A 14,026-nucleotide genomic window follows, 5' to 3' on the forward strand; every position below is an offset into this window, starting at 1 on the left:
AATCCGAACGAAATCTTATCTTATCTTTAGGGGTTAAGATGCCTGGTACTGCTGGTGTTTAGGCCTAGGTGGTGCATCTGATTTGAGTTGGGAATTTCCTGTTTAAGCCGGATTTATTAAGGACTTGGATCAGGTCCTGTTCACTTAGTATCTTGTACCTGACGACTGCTTTTTCTAGTCATAGTTTGTCTGTTGTATGCAACATACTGGTGGATTTTAATGCTGCTTATCCTTCAGTGTTTCTTAACCAGAAAAATTATTCTGTTGTTTTCTTGTGAGGTTCTCATTTATGATTATTTTTTTCTGGCTTATGCAAGCCTGAATAAGGTCTTTTCTTGTCAAGGAGATAGAAAATCTTAGCAAGATTGATTGTCTTATTACTGGTTTGCCTAACATGATTGCTTCTTTGAAAACATTAGGCCTAATGCTAACACTCAGCTCATTCAAAATTCCATTTTTTTTATTCCTTTGCAAATTTTACAATGTGTGGTTTACAAATTACAAACTAGGAAGTACAAAGAAAGCCACTAGCATGCCTAGGCATTTTGGGGAGACTATTCCTAATTCTCATTGTTAATTAAGAGTGATTTCAGACAGGAATTTGAGTAAGAGTTGGTGGGAACTCTGGGCACAATATGACCACATCATCAGCTAGCTGTTGTTATTCAGTTTTATTTGGTTGTTGAGTAGGTGAGATAACTTGTGTATCCTTGAGGGCTTTCAATTCTTTGGGACATCTGTCTGTTTTGTCCTTGAAGTTTATTTGGTTTTCCATGTTTTCTTATTCACTGTATTGTTTCAGAGGTGTGCTTGTGAGATGGCTGTTCCTAATGGGTCACCAGAGCCCAAACCGTAATATACAGTAGGGCCCCACTTTACGGTGTTTCGCCTTACAGTGTTCCACTAATACAGACATTTCAAATTATGACCAAAAAGCTCTATACAGCTCCCCCCTATATTATGCAGCTTCTCCTCACTTAGCAACGTACACGTTTACCTACAACTTGGACTTAAAACGGGCTCTCTGACCAGTATGTACATATAACTAAATAAAATATACTAGAGCTGATTTTCTATATTCTGTTTATTACAATGTACAGTACACTACTATATAAACATTTACAAATATTCCAGAAATGTTAAAAATGGTGTAAAAGTGACAATAAAACATTATAAAAGATGATTGACACAAACCCGTTACCATAATTTGTAGTATTTTAAAATAAAGAATTAAACTAAGTCTGCCCGAAATGCCTAGCCATGCTAGGCATTCTAGTAGTACACTCTGTAATCATTATTTAACTACATGTAAACCACACAACAACCAAATTCTGTAAATTCAACATTGTAATCTTTATAGAGAATAAACTTTGAATTGAATTGAATTGAATATATTATGCGCCTCACTTAGAGACAAATTTGTTTACCAACGTGGTCTAAGGAACGGAACTCCATTGTTAAGTGAGGAGAGGCTGTAATTTGCATCATTTTAGACATGCAGTGTTGATTTGTTACAGTTCAGTTATAAGTTGATGTTTTAATCAGATTTAAAACAATTGAAGAATGATAATTTGCTTAACTAAACCAAATATTATTAATGTTAATTTTGTTTTCAGGGTATGTTGCTGAGGAACTTCATAAATACAAGTGTCTGGTCTGTCTGCCAACCCAAGGTCAACTCTTTCAGGCTCAGGGTTAATAGAAGGACTAGTGGTTCAGACACTCCAGATGAAGAGCTCATCCACAAAGTTACCAGCACAGAAAATGACACTAATCAAGAAAACATTGCCTGTGAAGCAGAGATGCAATATTTTATGGGTAGACCATCAGAATTTGATGGTAGACAGCACAATAAAAGTGACAGTAAAGCAGTACCAATTAAACAAACTTTAGCATCTACAAACAAGATGCTTTTTGGCCCGCTTATAGAAACATCTGCCCAGAAAACGAGGTGTTTAAGAAGAGAAGCACTGGATATTACAGTAAAGAACAGGAGAAAAACAAGTAAAAAAAATGTAAAAGAAAGCAGAGCTGTAGTACAAATTAAGCCCCTTGTACATTATGTAGAAAACTCTCACTTGCTTGGTATTTTTCCTGGTAATTCCAGATTATCAAATAAACAAAATACATTCAAAGTTAAAATAGAATTACAGCAGGCTATAGTACAGGATGATCCTTATCAGAATACTGCAACTTCTAAATACCCTGAAAGCATTAATAAAAGAACAGTAGCTCTTAGAAAAATGCCACAAATATGCGACTTAAAACAACATAAAGCATTTTCCCAAGGAAAAGATAAAGTTCAGAAAATTATAGTTGCTTCTTGGACAGAGGGCAGAGAAGGCTGTTGTGCTGCTTTTCATAACACTGAAATTTTATTAAATGAAAAATCAAATGAAGATGACTTGCATGTTACAAAAAGTAATGAAGAAACTACTTTTAAGGAACCTACACAAAATAGTGTTCATAGTGCTCAAAAAGATAAAGTAAAGGAACAAAGACTGGACCAAATGCCATTCATTAATAAACTCAAAGAAAATAATAATAATAGCTCTTTTATTACAATAGACAATTCCAAATTTTCAGCTGTTCCAAGCTCTTTGGACATGAAAATGATAAAAGATTTTCCCCTGTTTAGTGACACTCCATTGACTGGTTATACCAAGCTGTGCACTTCTGTACCCATCCCAACCCTAGTGCAGGAAAATATTGTGACAGTTGGAATGTTTGATGGTGGTTATCAAAAACTTCCAAGTGTTAGGAAAATACTGGATGAAACTATGCCTTTGGCTAATAAGATAGCATTAGAGAAATGGAAGGCAAAAATGGTTATTGAACTAGGAGAAGATGGCTTTGAACAGTATAGAAAAGGTGAGTGAAAATTTGCATTACTCTATTATTATTAATAGGAATAAAGTATATTACATATTTTTTTTTTTTTATCACTGGCCGATTCCCACCAAGGCAGGGTGGCCCGAAAAAGAAAAACTTTCACTATCATTCACTCCATCACTGTCTTGCCAGAAGGGTGCTTTACACTACAGTTTTTAAACTGCAACATTAACACCCCTCCTTCAGAGTGCAGGCACTGTACTTCCCATCTCCAGGACTCAAGTTCGGCCTGCCGGTTTCCCTGAACCCCTTCATAAGTGTTACTTTGCTCACACTCCAACAGCACGTCAAGTATTAAAAACCACTTGTCTCCATTCACTCCTATCAAACACGCTCATGCATGCCTGCTGGAAGTCCAAGCCCCTCGCACACAAAACCTCCTTTACCCCCTCCCTCCAACCTTTCCTAGGCCGACCCCTACCCCGCCTTCCTTCCACTACAGACTGATACACTCTTGAAGTCATTCTGTTTCGCTCCATTCTCTCTACATGTCCGAACCACCTCAACAACCCTTCCTCAGCCCTCTGGACAACAGTTTTGGTAATCCTGCACCTCCTCCTAACTTCCAAACTACAAATTCTCTGCATTATATTTACACCACACATTGCCCTCAGACATGACATCTCCACTGCCTCCAGCCTTCTCCTTGCTGCAACATTCATCACCCATGCTTCACACCCATATAAGAGCGTTGGTAAAACTATACTTTCATACATTTCCCTCTTTGCCTCCAAGGACAAAGTTCTTTGTCTCCACAGACTCCTAAGTGCACCACTCACCCTTTTCCCCTCATCAATTCTATGATTCACCTCATCTTTCATAGACCCATCCACTGACACGTCCGCTCCCAAATATCTGAATACATTCACCTCCTCCATACTCTCTCCCTCCAATCTGATATCCAATCTTTCATCACCTAATCTTTTTGTTATCCTCATAACCTTACTCTTTCCTGTTTTCACTTTTAATTTTCTTCTTTTGCATACCCTACCAAATTCATCCACCAATCTCTGCAACTTCTCTTCAGAATCTCCCAAGAGCACAGTGTCATCAGCAAAGAGCAACTGTGACAACTCCCACTTTGTGTGATTCTTTATCTTTTAACTCCACGCCTCTTGCCAAGACCCTCGCATTTACTTTTCTTACAACCCCATCTATAAATATATTAAACAACCACGGTAACATAACACATCCTTGTCTAAGGCCTACTTTTACTGGGAAATAATTTCCCTCTTTCCTACATACTCTAACTTGAGCCTCACTATCCTCGTAAAAACTCTTCACTGCTTTCAGTAACCTACCTCCTACACCATAGACCTGCAACATCTGCCACATTGCCCCCCTATCCACCCTCATACGCCTTTTCCAAATCCATAAATGCCACAAAGACCTCTTTAGCCTTATCTAAATACTGTTCACTTACATGTTTCACTGTAAACACCTGGTCCACACACCCCCTACCTTTCCTAAAGCCTCCTTGTTCATCTGCTATCCTATTTTCTGTCTTACTCTTAATTCTTTCAATAATAACTCTACCATACACTTTACCAGGTATACTCAACAGACTTATCCCTCTATAATTTTTGCACTCTCTTTTGTCCCCTTTGCCTTTATACAAAGGAACTATGCATGCTCTCTGCCAATCCCTAGGTACCTTACCCTCTTCCATACATTTATTAAATAATTGCACCAACCACTCCAAAACTATATCCCCACCTGCTTTTAACATTTCTATCTTTATCCCATCAATCCCGGCTGCCTTACCCCCTTTCATTTTACCTACTGCCTCACGAACTTCCCCCACACTCACAACTGGCTCTTCCTCACACCTACAAGATGTTATTCCTTCTTGCCCTATACACGAAATCACAGCTTCCCTAACTTCATCAACATTTAACAATTCCTCAAAATATTCCCTCCATCTTCCCAATACCTCTAACTCTCCTTTTCATAACTCTCCTCTCCTATTTTTAACTGACAAATCCATTTGTTTTCTAGGCTTCCTTAACTTGGTAATGTCACTCCAAAACTTTTTCTTATTTTCAACAAAATTTGTTGATAACATCTCACCCACTCTCTCATTTGCTCTCTTTTTACATTGCTTCACCACTCTCTTAACCTCTCTCTTTTTCTCCATATACTCTTCCCTCCTTGCATCACTTCTACTTTGTAAAAACTTCTCATATGCTAACTTTTTCTCCCTTACTACTCTCTTTACATCATCATTCCACCAATATACTTGAATATAATGTGATGGTGTGTATAGGCCAATCCCCGATTTTTTGCCAAAAAATCATTAATTTTTCATATCTTTTGTAGAAGTCTGCTATAGTTTTTGTGGGATATTAAAGGGGGGTCAAATAAACAAGAATAAAAGAGCACTGCAATAGGACCTATGGGCCCATGCTAAGCAGGTTCTGTTCACACATTACATTACAATAGAGGTGCACTACAGGTAGCTCATTACCTAATGCTAGGCAGGTCTTACTCACATCTAACACATGGTTAGTTATTATTTATGTTGTTCTGGAGAGAAATGGTATAAAATACCGGCAAGATTGATAGACACAAAAGCAGTATGATGTAATCCTAAATTAACATTTTGTGCACAATGAGGTTTATCAGTTCACAAACGGATCTGTGTAACTTCATGTCACTATGTTCGCTATGTATACATACGTACATCCTCTCTCCCCAGGTAGATCTGTTTATGACTTAATAAAGCCCACTGTGTGAGCAGAAACATTGTCAGTAAAGGATTGCATTATATTTCAATTAAGTCTTTAGCCATTTACATTGTTCTGTTGGCACAATTATCCATGTCTGGTACAGTGGGTGTCAGGCAGGGAAGGATCGGGGATAATTGACAGTGGGGGGGGGAAATATTGAGGATGGGGATATTTAGCAGTGGGGGGGGGGAAATTGAGGACAGGAAGATAGTTGACAGTTGAAGGGGAAAAGAATTGAGGATGGGTGGATGATGCACTCTATTCCCACTCCTTAATTAACCTGTCTGCAGCATACTGTACTCTCCTTACACCATAATAAATTAATTAATAGTACAGTATTTGTTTACATTGTCCTGTATAACCATGATTTGCATTTTATATTAATAAACTGAAAAATAAAAAAATAAAATACTGGTTAGTTTTGAGGATGGGAACAGAGGCCAGTCTGGCAGCTCTGAAGTGAGCCACTGATACATATACAGTGGACCCCCGGTTAACGATATTTTTTCACTCCAGAAGTATGTTCAGGTGCCAGTACTGACCGAATTTGTTCCCATAAGGAATATTGTGAAGTAGATTAGTCCATTTCAGACCCCCAAACATACACGTACAAACGCACTTACATAAATACACTTACATAATTGGTCGCATTCGGAGGTGATCGTTATGCGGGGGTCCACTGTATTGTAAAACTGTGGGGTGACAGTATTTTCCACTGCATTCACGGATCTGGTATGCTTTTGGTTATATTATGTATGCAGGAGGATCCTGCTTTACGATGTTTTCCTAATACAATGGTTTTATATTATACACATTGTTTATTTATTCAGACTTCCTACAGTAAATATGTTCACCATTCGCTATAACCTAATAAAAATATTTTAAGGTAAGCAATGTGTATACTGTATTTGCATTGTTTTAGACCTAGCTCTATTACTCACTTAATATATGATAGTGAAAAAAAGTTATGATTCACTTTACAGCAGTTTTCATTTTACAGCAGTAGCTCAGAACCTAACCTGCTGTATAAGTGGGGCCTGCCAATATTTAGGGCTATTAACTTTTACCTAAGCTAATTGAACCTAACATAAAACAACTTGAGGAGGAAAGACTAGAGTATGTAACAGTGCCTGTCCAGGGACCCCCTGATCCCTGCCCAGGGACCCTTTGATGCTTACCCAGAGATTCCCTGATGCCTGCCCAAGGACTCCCTGATGCCTCTCCAGGAGTTCCCCCTAATGACTGACCAGCACAAATAAAACTACTGGATATTATCAAATCCATTTGTATATTTAGGTTGGAATATCGTTACAAGTATATTTTTGCCCTTGATGCCCCAAAGAAGTGGGAATCTAATGTGTGAAAGGCCCTCGGTACATAAGGATTTTAACCTCTCAAAAGTACTACTCATGAATAGGTCAATCCCTCCTTGGCCCTCTGCTTTTCCTCTTATACATCAACGACTTTCCAAATGTATCGCAGCAACTTAGACCTATTCTCTTTGCTGACGACACAACTTTTGTCATCTCCCACCCAAATCTAGCATCACTCAACAATGTTAATGAAGAGCTCTTAAATAATATCAACCTGGATGACTACCAATAAACTCACACTTAACATTGACAAAACTACTTCCATTATACTATTCACTGCTCTACCCCTACTTTGCCTGTGCTAGTTGTGCCTGAGGATCCACAACAACAGATCACTTGAAGCCAATAATAACTCGGAAAAAGCTACAGCACAGATGATCACACAGTCCACTGCTAGATAACACCCCCCTCTCCTCACTCTTCATAGATCAAAATCTACTTACTATACAAAACATTCACTTGTACTACTGTGCATCCTACATATACAGAACAATAAATTCTAATATTAATCCTGACCTGAAGCACCTCGTTGATAGTTGTAACAGGACCCATAAGATATAATACTGTACTAGACACAAAAATCTCTATGATATACCTTGTGTCTGGCTTAACCTTTGTAAAAATTCATTGTGCATAAAGACCCAAAATCTGAAACTCCATGCTGAAAATCTTGAGCCGCTTTCTCTGCCAGCATCTTCAAAACTACCATAAAAAACACCTACTTTCCCTAACATGTTCCAACAACATCTAAATATGAGAAAACTTTATATGTTCATATTTTCATTACCACAAACATATGGAAAACTCTAACAATTGTGTAAGTGTATTTTTGGGGGTCTGAAACGGACTAATCCAATTTACATTATTCCTTATGGGAACAAATTCGTTCAGTATCGGCACTCAAACAGCCTTCTGGAAAGAATTAAGTTTGTAACTTGAGGTACCACTGTATTCTTATTCTCAGTATCAGAATATCTGTAAGCCTCACAACCATTAAAATGTTGAATGTGTTCACAATATGTTAGTATTCTATAATCCTCATTACCTCTAATCATAATCCAACCTGCAACTCTTAAACCACACTCAATAAAATTTATATAGCATGTACTGATGTGACATTCAGTTCTCTTGTATTCATTGTAACTCCTAAGTTTATTTTTACAACTACTTAACCCCTTGACTGTCGCAACCCCCAATCCTGAGGTGTCTCCTGGTGTCGCAAAATTTCCAAAAAAAAAAAAAAAAAAATTCTTATGAAATGATAGAGAATCTTTTCCCGAGTGTAAAGACACCAAAAAAAACGAAATTTGATGGAAAATTGACGGAATGACGCTCTTGCGAAGTTAGCAACCCTGTTGATATTTACAAATCGGCAATTTTGCCCAATTTGAGCCCTATTTTCAGCTAATTCCATTGTTCCAGTCGACCAAACTCATAGCTATTTGTTTAGAACTCTGTTTTTTCTATCAATTGAGTACAAGAAACTGCCCATTTACCGATTTCAACTACCCAATAAAGTGGTCAGAAATTTGCAATTTGGCCAATTTCACAAAAATTAAGAAGTATGACAATTTCAAAATAAGGTCCAGAATGAACAATGCAGACATTCCTGGCTCTAAAATAACATTTTCTTTGTTCATCAGTCACATCTCCAGGCCCCTCTGATATTACTCTTGGTTTCTATTTTGAATTTTTATTCAAACAATTATTACAGTATTGCAGACTACTGCAATACTGTAATAATTGTACAAATAATGTCAACCCATTCATGACTGCATATTAGAATGGCTAGTTGGACATTTATTGGACAATGACATCATTTGTTTACTTTTGAACATCGGCAAAAATCAAACATTTCCCCTATTTTGAGTTCCATTTCCAGGTTCTTTTTATAATAAAACCAATCAAAATCACCTCTATTTCTATAATATGTTTTCTATTCTATCAAATGAGACCAAGAAAACGAGAATACAACCATAAATACTATGCGAAAATAGACTACAAAGTTGGTATTTTAATTAAAAAAACGGTCAGAGTTTTTTTTTTCTCATTATGCACTGTGTGCTCCAGGATTCTTTTTATATGGTGCACACTGACCACACAGACCCATTCTCTCACGTATGGGCCTACCAGCTTTCTCCTGCTTGATTTGAAGCTGCTAGAATTTGAGAGTATATAGTATATGTCAAACACAGTGGCTCGTAAGACGTATATATACGACCGAAACAGTCATAGGGTTAATACATAAGCTTTTGTTTACAATTCTTGGCATAAATTATTCATTACTTCTCCCTTTGTTTATGATGTCATCTAAAGGTAGGTGTTAGAAACGATTAAACTCAGTGAGCATTGTATGTCGATGGTAATAATATGGCTGTAGGCCGCAGTGTATGTAGCTGGTAGGTATACACTGGGATGTAGTCTGCCTGGGAATGCAAATAAATACTACTCACTGACAAGAGTCTTCAATAAAGGCATGTAATGTTCATTTATCATTAAAATTAGTCTTTTATATTTATTTCTCATTGTTTTCTGTATTTAAAACTATAGTTATTCTTTATAAAACGTATTTTTTGTTAATATTTTTGGGTGTCTGAAATGGATTAATTGGATTTACATTAACCCTTTGACTGTTTTGGTCGTATATATACGTCTTACAAGCCACCGTTTTTTGACGTATATACAGTGGACCCTCAGCTAATGATGGCATCAGCTAATGTTAAATCCAGCTAACGATACGTTTTAACACAAATTTTGCCTCGGCTGATGCTAAAAAACTTGCCCAACGCAATGAGACGCGTCTACGTGTGGCCTGAGCACGCCTCAGTTGTCCCGTGGGTGCCAGTGTTTACAAGCCAGCCAGTGCGGTCGCATCCACGCATACAATCGGAACATTTCATATTATCACAGCGTTTTTAGTGATTGTACCTGCAAAATAAGTCACCGTGCCAACCGTGCGGTAAAAAAGGTGAAAATTACTATGGAAATGAAGTGGATAAACGAAAAACAGATAGCAGGAGATACCATCTCTCAAGCCATCATATGTAAAAAGGGTGGGAAATACGTACTATCGTACCACGGTCAGCTGCTGCCATCTGCACCATGGTCAACTGCTGCCATCTGCACCACAGTCAGCTGCTGCTACACCATGGTCAGCTGCTGCTGCACCACAGCCAGCTGCTGCTGCACCACAGTCAGCTGCTGCTGCACCACAGTCAGCTGTTGCTGAACCACAGTCAGCTGTTGCTGCACCAGTCAGCTGTTGCTGAACCATGGTCAGCTGTTGCTGCACCAGTCAGCTGTTGCTACACCAGTCAGCTGTTGCTGAACCACGGTCAGCTGCTGTTGCGCCACGGTCAGCTGCTGCTGCACCACAGTCAGCTGCTGCTGCACCACAGTCAGCTGCTGCTGCACCACAGTCAGCTGCTGCTACACCACCATACACAAATAACCCGCACATAAAAGAGAGAAGCTTACGACGACGTTTCGGTCCGACTTGGACCATTGACAAAGTCACACTGTGACTTTGTCAATGGTCCAAGTCGGACCGAAACGTCGTCGTAAGCTTCTCTCTTTTATGTGCGGGTTATTTGTGTATCGTTCCAGTCACGGTATTGTGCCTTTTTGTTATTTACACCACCATCAGCTGTTGCTAGACCACGGTCAGCTGTTGCTGCACCAGTCAGCTGTTGCTGAACCACGATCAGCTGCTGCTGCACCACAGTCAGCTGCTGCTGCACCATGGTCAGCTGCTGCTGCACCAAAGTCAGCTGTTGCTGCACCACGGTCAGCTGTTGCTGCACCACGGTCAGCTGGTCCTAGTGGCATTAAAAGAAGAAGGGAAGTAACCCCGGAAAAGGACGTGCTGCCTCAAGTCCTAATGGAAGGGGATTCCCCTTCTAAACATTAACAACTTCCATTCTCTCCCCTCCTCCCATCCCATCAATCATCACTAGATCTTCAATAAAGGCAAGTGTCAGTTGTGTGTATTAAAATTAATATTTCATGTAGTAAAAAAATTTTTTTTTCATACTTTGTGGTGTCTTGCACGGATTAATTTGATTTCCATTATTTCTTATGGGTAAAATTAATTCAGCTAACGATAATTTCAGCTAACGATGAGCTTTCAGGAACAGATTAATATCGTTAGCTGAGGGTCCACTGTATACTCATAAATTCTAGTGGCTTCATATCAAGCAGGAGAAAGCTGGTAGGCCCACATATGAGAGAATGGGTCTGTGTGCACCATATAAAAAAAGTCCTGCAGCACGCAGTGTATAATGAGAAAAAAGAAACCCCGACCTTTTTTTTTTAATTAAAATACCGACTTTGTGGTCTATTTTCGTATAGTATTTATGGTTGTATTCTCGTTTTCTTGGTCTCATTTGATAGACTGGAAAACATATTATAGAAATAGAGGTGATTTTGATGGTTTTACTATGAAAAGAACCTTGGAATGGAGCTCAAAGTAGGGGAAATATTTGATTTTTGTCGATGTTCAAAAGTAAACTAATGATGTCATTTTCCAATAAATGTGTAAGTAGCCATTCTAATATGTAATCATGAATGGGTTGACATTATTTATACAATTATTACAATATTGCAGTAGTCTGCATACCAGTAATTCTTCTATGTTTTGTTTGAATAAAAATTCAAAATAGAAAGCAAGAGTAATATCTGAGGGGCCTGGAGACGTAACTGATGAACAAAGAAAATGTTATTTTAGAGCCACGAGTGTCTGCATTGTTCATTCTGGATCCTATTTTGAAATTGTCATATTTTTTAATTTTCATGAAATTGGCCAAATTGCAAATTTCTGACCACCTTATTGGGTAGTTGAAATTGGTAAATGGGTGGTTTCTTGTACTCAATCGATAGAAAAAATGGAGTTCTAGAGAAATATGTATGAGTTTGGTCGACTGGAACAATGGAATTAGCCAAAAATGGGGCTCAAAGTGGGTGAAATTGCCGATTTGTAAATATCGCCGAGGTCGCTAACTTCATGAGAGCGTAATTCCATCAGTTTTCCATCAAATTTCATTCTTTTGGTGTCATTACAATCGGGAAAAGATTCTCTATCATTCATAAGAAAAAAAAAAAATTTTTTTTGAAATTTTGCGACACCAGGAGGCACCTCAGGATTTGGGGTTGCAACGGTCATTAATTCTTATGGGAAATATTACTTCGGTTTTTGGCCATTTCAGACTTCGGCCAACCTTCTGGAACGCATTAATTACAAAAGCCGGGGGTCTACTGTAAAACCAATGTATATGCAAAAGGACAATGATTCAAGATACTATACAGCCTCTCCTCACTTAACAAAGGAGTTCTGTTCGTAAGACCATGGCAGCAAACGAATTTGTTGCTAAGTGAGGAGCATACTATATTGGTAGTGAGTTTCCTGGGATCTTTCTTCTGCAGCAAAGATGCCACTTCTCATTGGGTGCTTGTCTCATTAAGAACCTAGCATATTTTTCCCCTTGTGGGTAAACTTTATTTGATCTGAGGTTAATGATATGGAATAATTTTTGAATATGGTTTGTGGAATATAAATACAGTAGTACTGTGGTATACATCCTTAGACTTATGCCAAACAGGATGTATACCAAATGAATTTTCCCATATGACATATAGGGAAAATGATTAATCTGTTCCCATGAAAAAAAATCCTGTTGTTATTGGCATATTATATATTGATGGGGTTGTATAAAATAATTTAGACACTGCTTAATACTAAAATATGTACAATGGAACCCCAGTTTTTGTCTTTAATCCATTCCAGAAAGTCGGCCGAACACCGATTTGTACAAAAACTGAAGTAATATTTCCCATAAGAAATAATGTAAATCCAATTAATCCATTCCAGACACCCAAAAATATTAACAAAAAATACATTTTATAGAGAATAACTATAGTTTTACATACAGAAAACATTGAAGAATAAATATGAATGACTAACAAAATGGATAAATGAACATTTACCATCACTTTTACCTCTATTGAAGACACTTGTTGGAGTATGGAAGATAGTGAGGAGGGGAGAGGGAGGAGAGGTTATTGTTTGGAAGGGGAATCCCCCTCCATAAGGACTTCAGGTATCAAAGCTCTATCTGAGGTTACTTCCCTTCTTTGTCTTTTACTAGCACTAGGACTAGCTGGAGAGTCACTGGACCCCTGTCGCACAAAAAAAATCTGTTCAGAGAGGCCTGTTTCTGGTGTCTCTTTAAGAGTTGCCTAAAATGGGACACGGCATTGTCATTGAACATGTTGCTGATGCGGCTTGCAACAGTTTTGTTAGGGTGATATTTCTCCACAAGACTTTGCACCTCATTCCACTTTGCACAAATGTCCTTAATCGCTGAAGAAGGCACATTCTCCCTTCTAAATTCCTCCTCCTCTGAAGCAATTTCCTCAGATAAGGTCTGTTGCTGTTCCAAATAAAGATCTTGCAGCTCTTCAGTGGTTGGCTCTTTCATGTGGTCGTGCACCAATTCTTCCACATCCTGGCCACTCACCTCCAACCCCATGGACTTTCCCAAAGACACACTAGAGTTCTTTCTTGAATTCTATCATGTTTCTCACTTTCTTTACCAAAGGGCTGGCACTCGGAACTTTCTTTGGCCCCATGGTGGCTCATTTATCAGTCACAAACACAAAAAACAATGGATTATTACGAAATGTCTCGGATGAATGCATGGAGTAATGCTTACTAAACGAGTAACAAAGGCAGACTGAGTCATGAACGTATGAGCAGCTGCGTCCCGCAGGCAGGCGAGTACGCCTGGTACGGACGATTTCTGAGCGGATGTACAAAAACAGGGAAAATTTCGCAGAAAAAAAGTGGTCGAAAACTGAATTGTATGATAACTGGACGGGACGAAAACTGGGGTTCCACTGTAATTTAAACACTGCTTAATTCTAAAATACATAAGTACAAAAGAATTAGATGAAATAAATGCAAATTGAACCTCACTTTACTTTGCTGAAAAGAGTCAAATGCCTACTAGGATAGTGCTAAGAAGGGAGGAGGAG

At 38.4% G+C, this 14,026-nt stretch overlaps 1 protein-coding gene across 5 annotated transcripts in view; it reads left to right on the plus strand.

Moving 5' to 3' along the window:
• Window positions 1-14,026, plus strand: part of LOC128686596 (uncharacterized) — an 85,496-nt gene that overhangs the window by 3,445 nt on the left and 68,025 nt on the right. For all 5 annotated transcript variants that reach the window (XM_053773538.2, XM_053773537.2, XM_053773535.2 and 2 more), the window contains exon 2: window positions 1,617-2,871. In XM_053773538.2, the coding sequence (XP_053629513.1) occupies window positions 1,620-2,871 (1,252 nt within the window). In that variant the 5' untranslated portion in view covers window positions 1,617-1,619. The remainder of the gene's footprint in view (window positions 1-1,616; window positions 2,872-14,026) is intronic.

Source organism: Cherax quadricarinatus, chromosome 12, assembly GCF_038502225.1.
Source record: "Cherax quadricarinatus isolate ZL_2023a chromosome 12, ASM3850222v1, whole genome shotgun sequence".
NCBI classification, from domain to species: Eukaryota; Metazoa; Arthropoda; class Malacostraca; order Decapoda; family Parastacidae; genus Cherax; species Cherax quadricarinatus.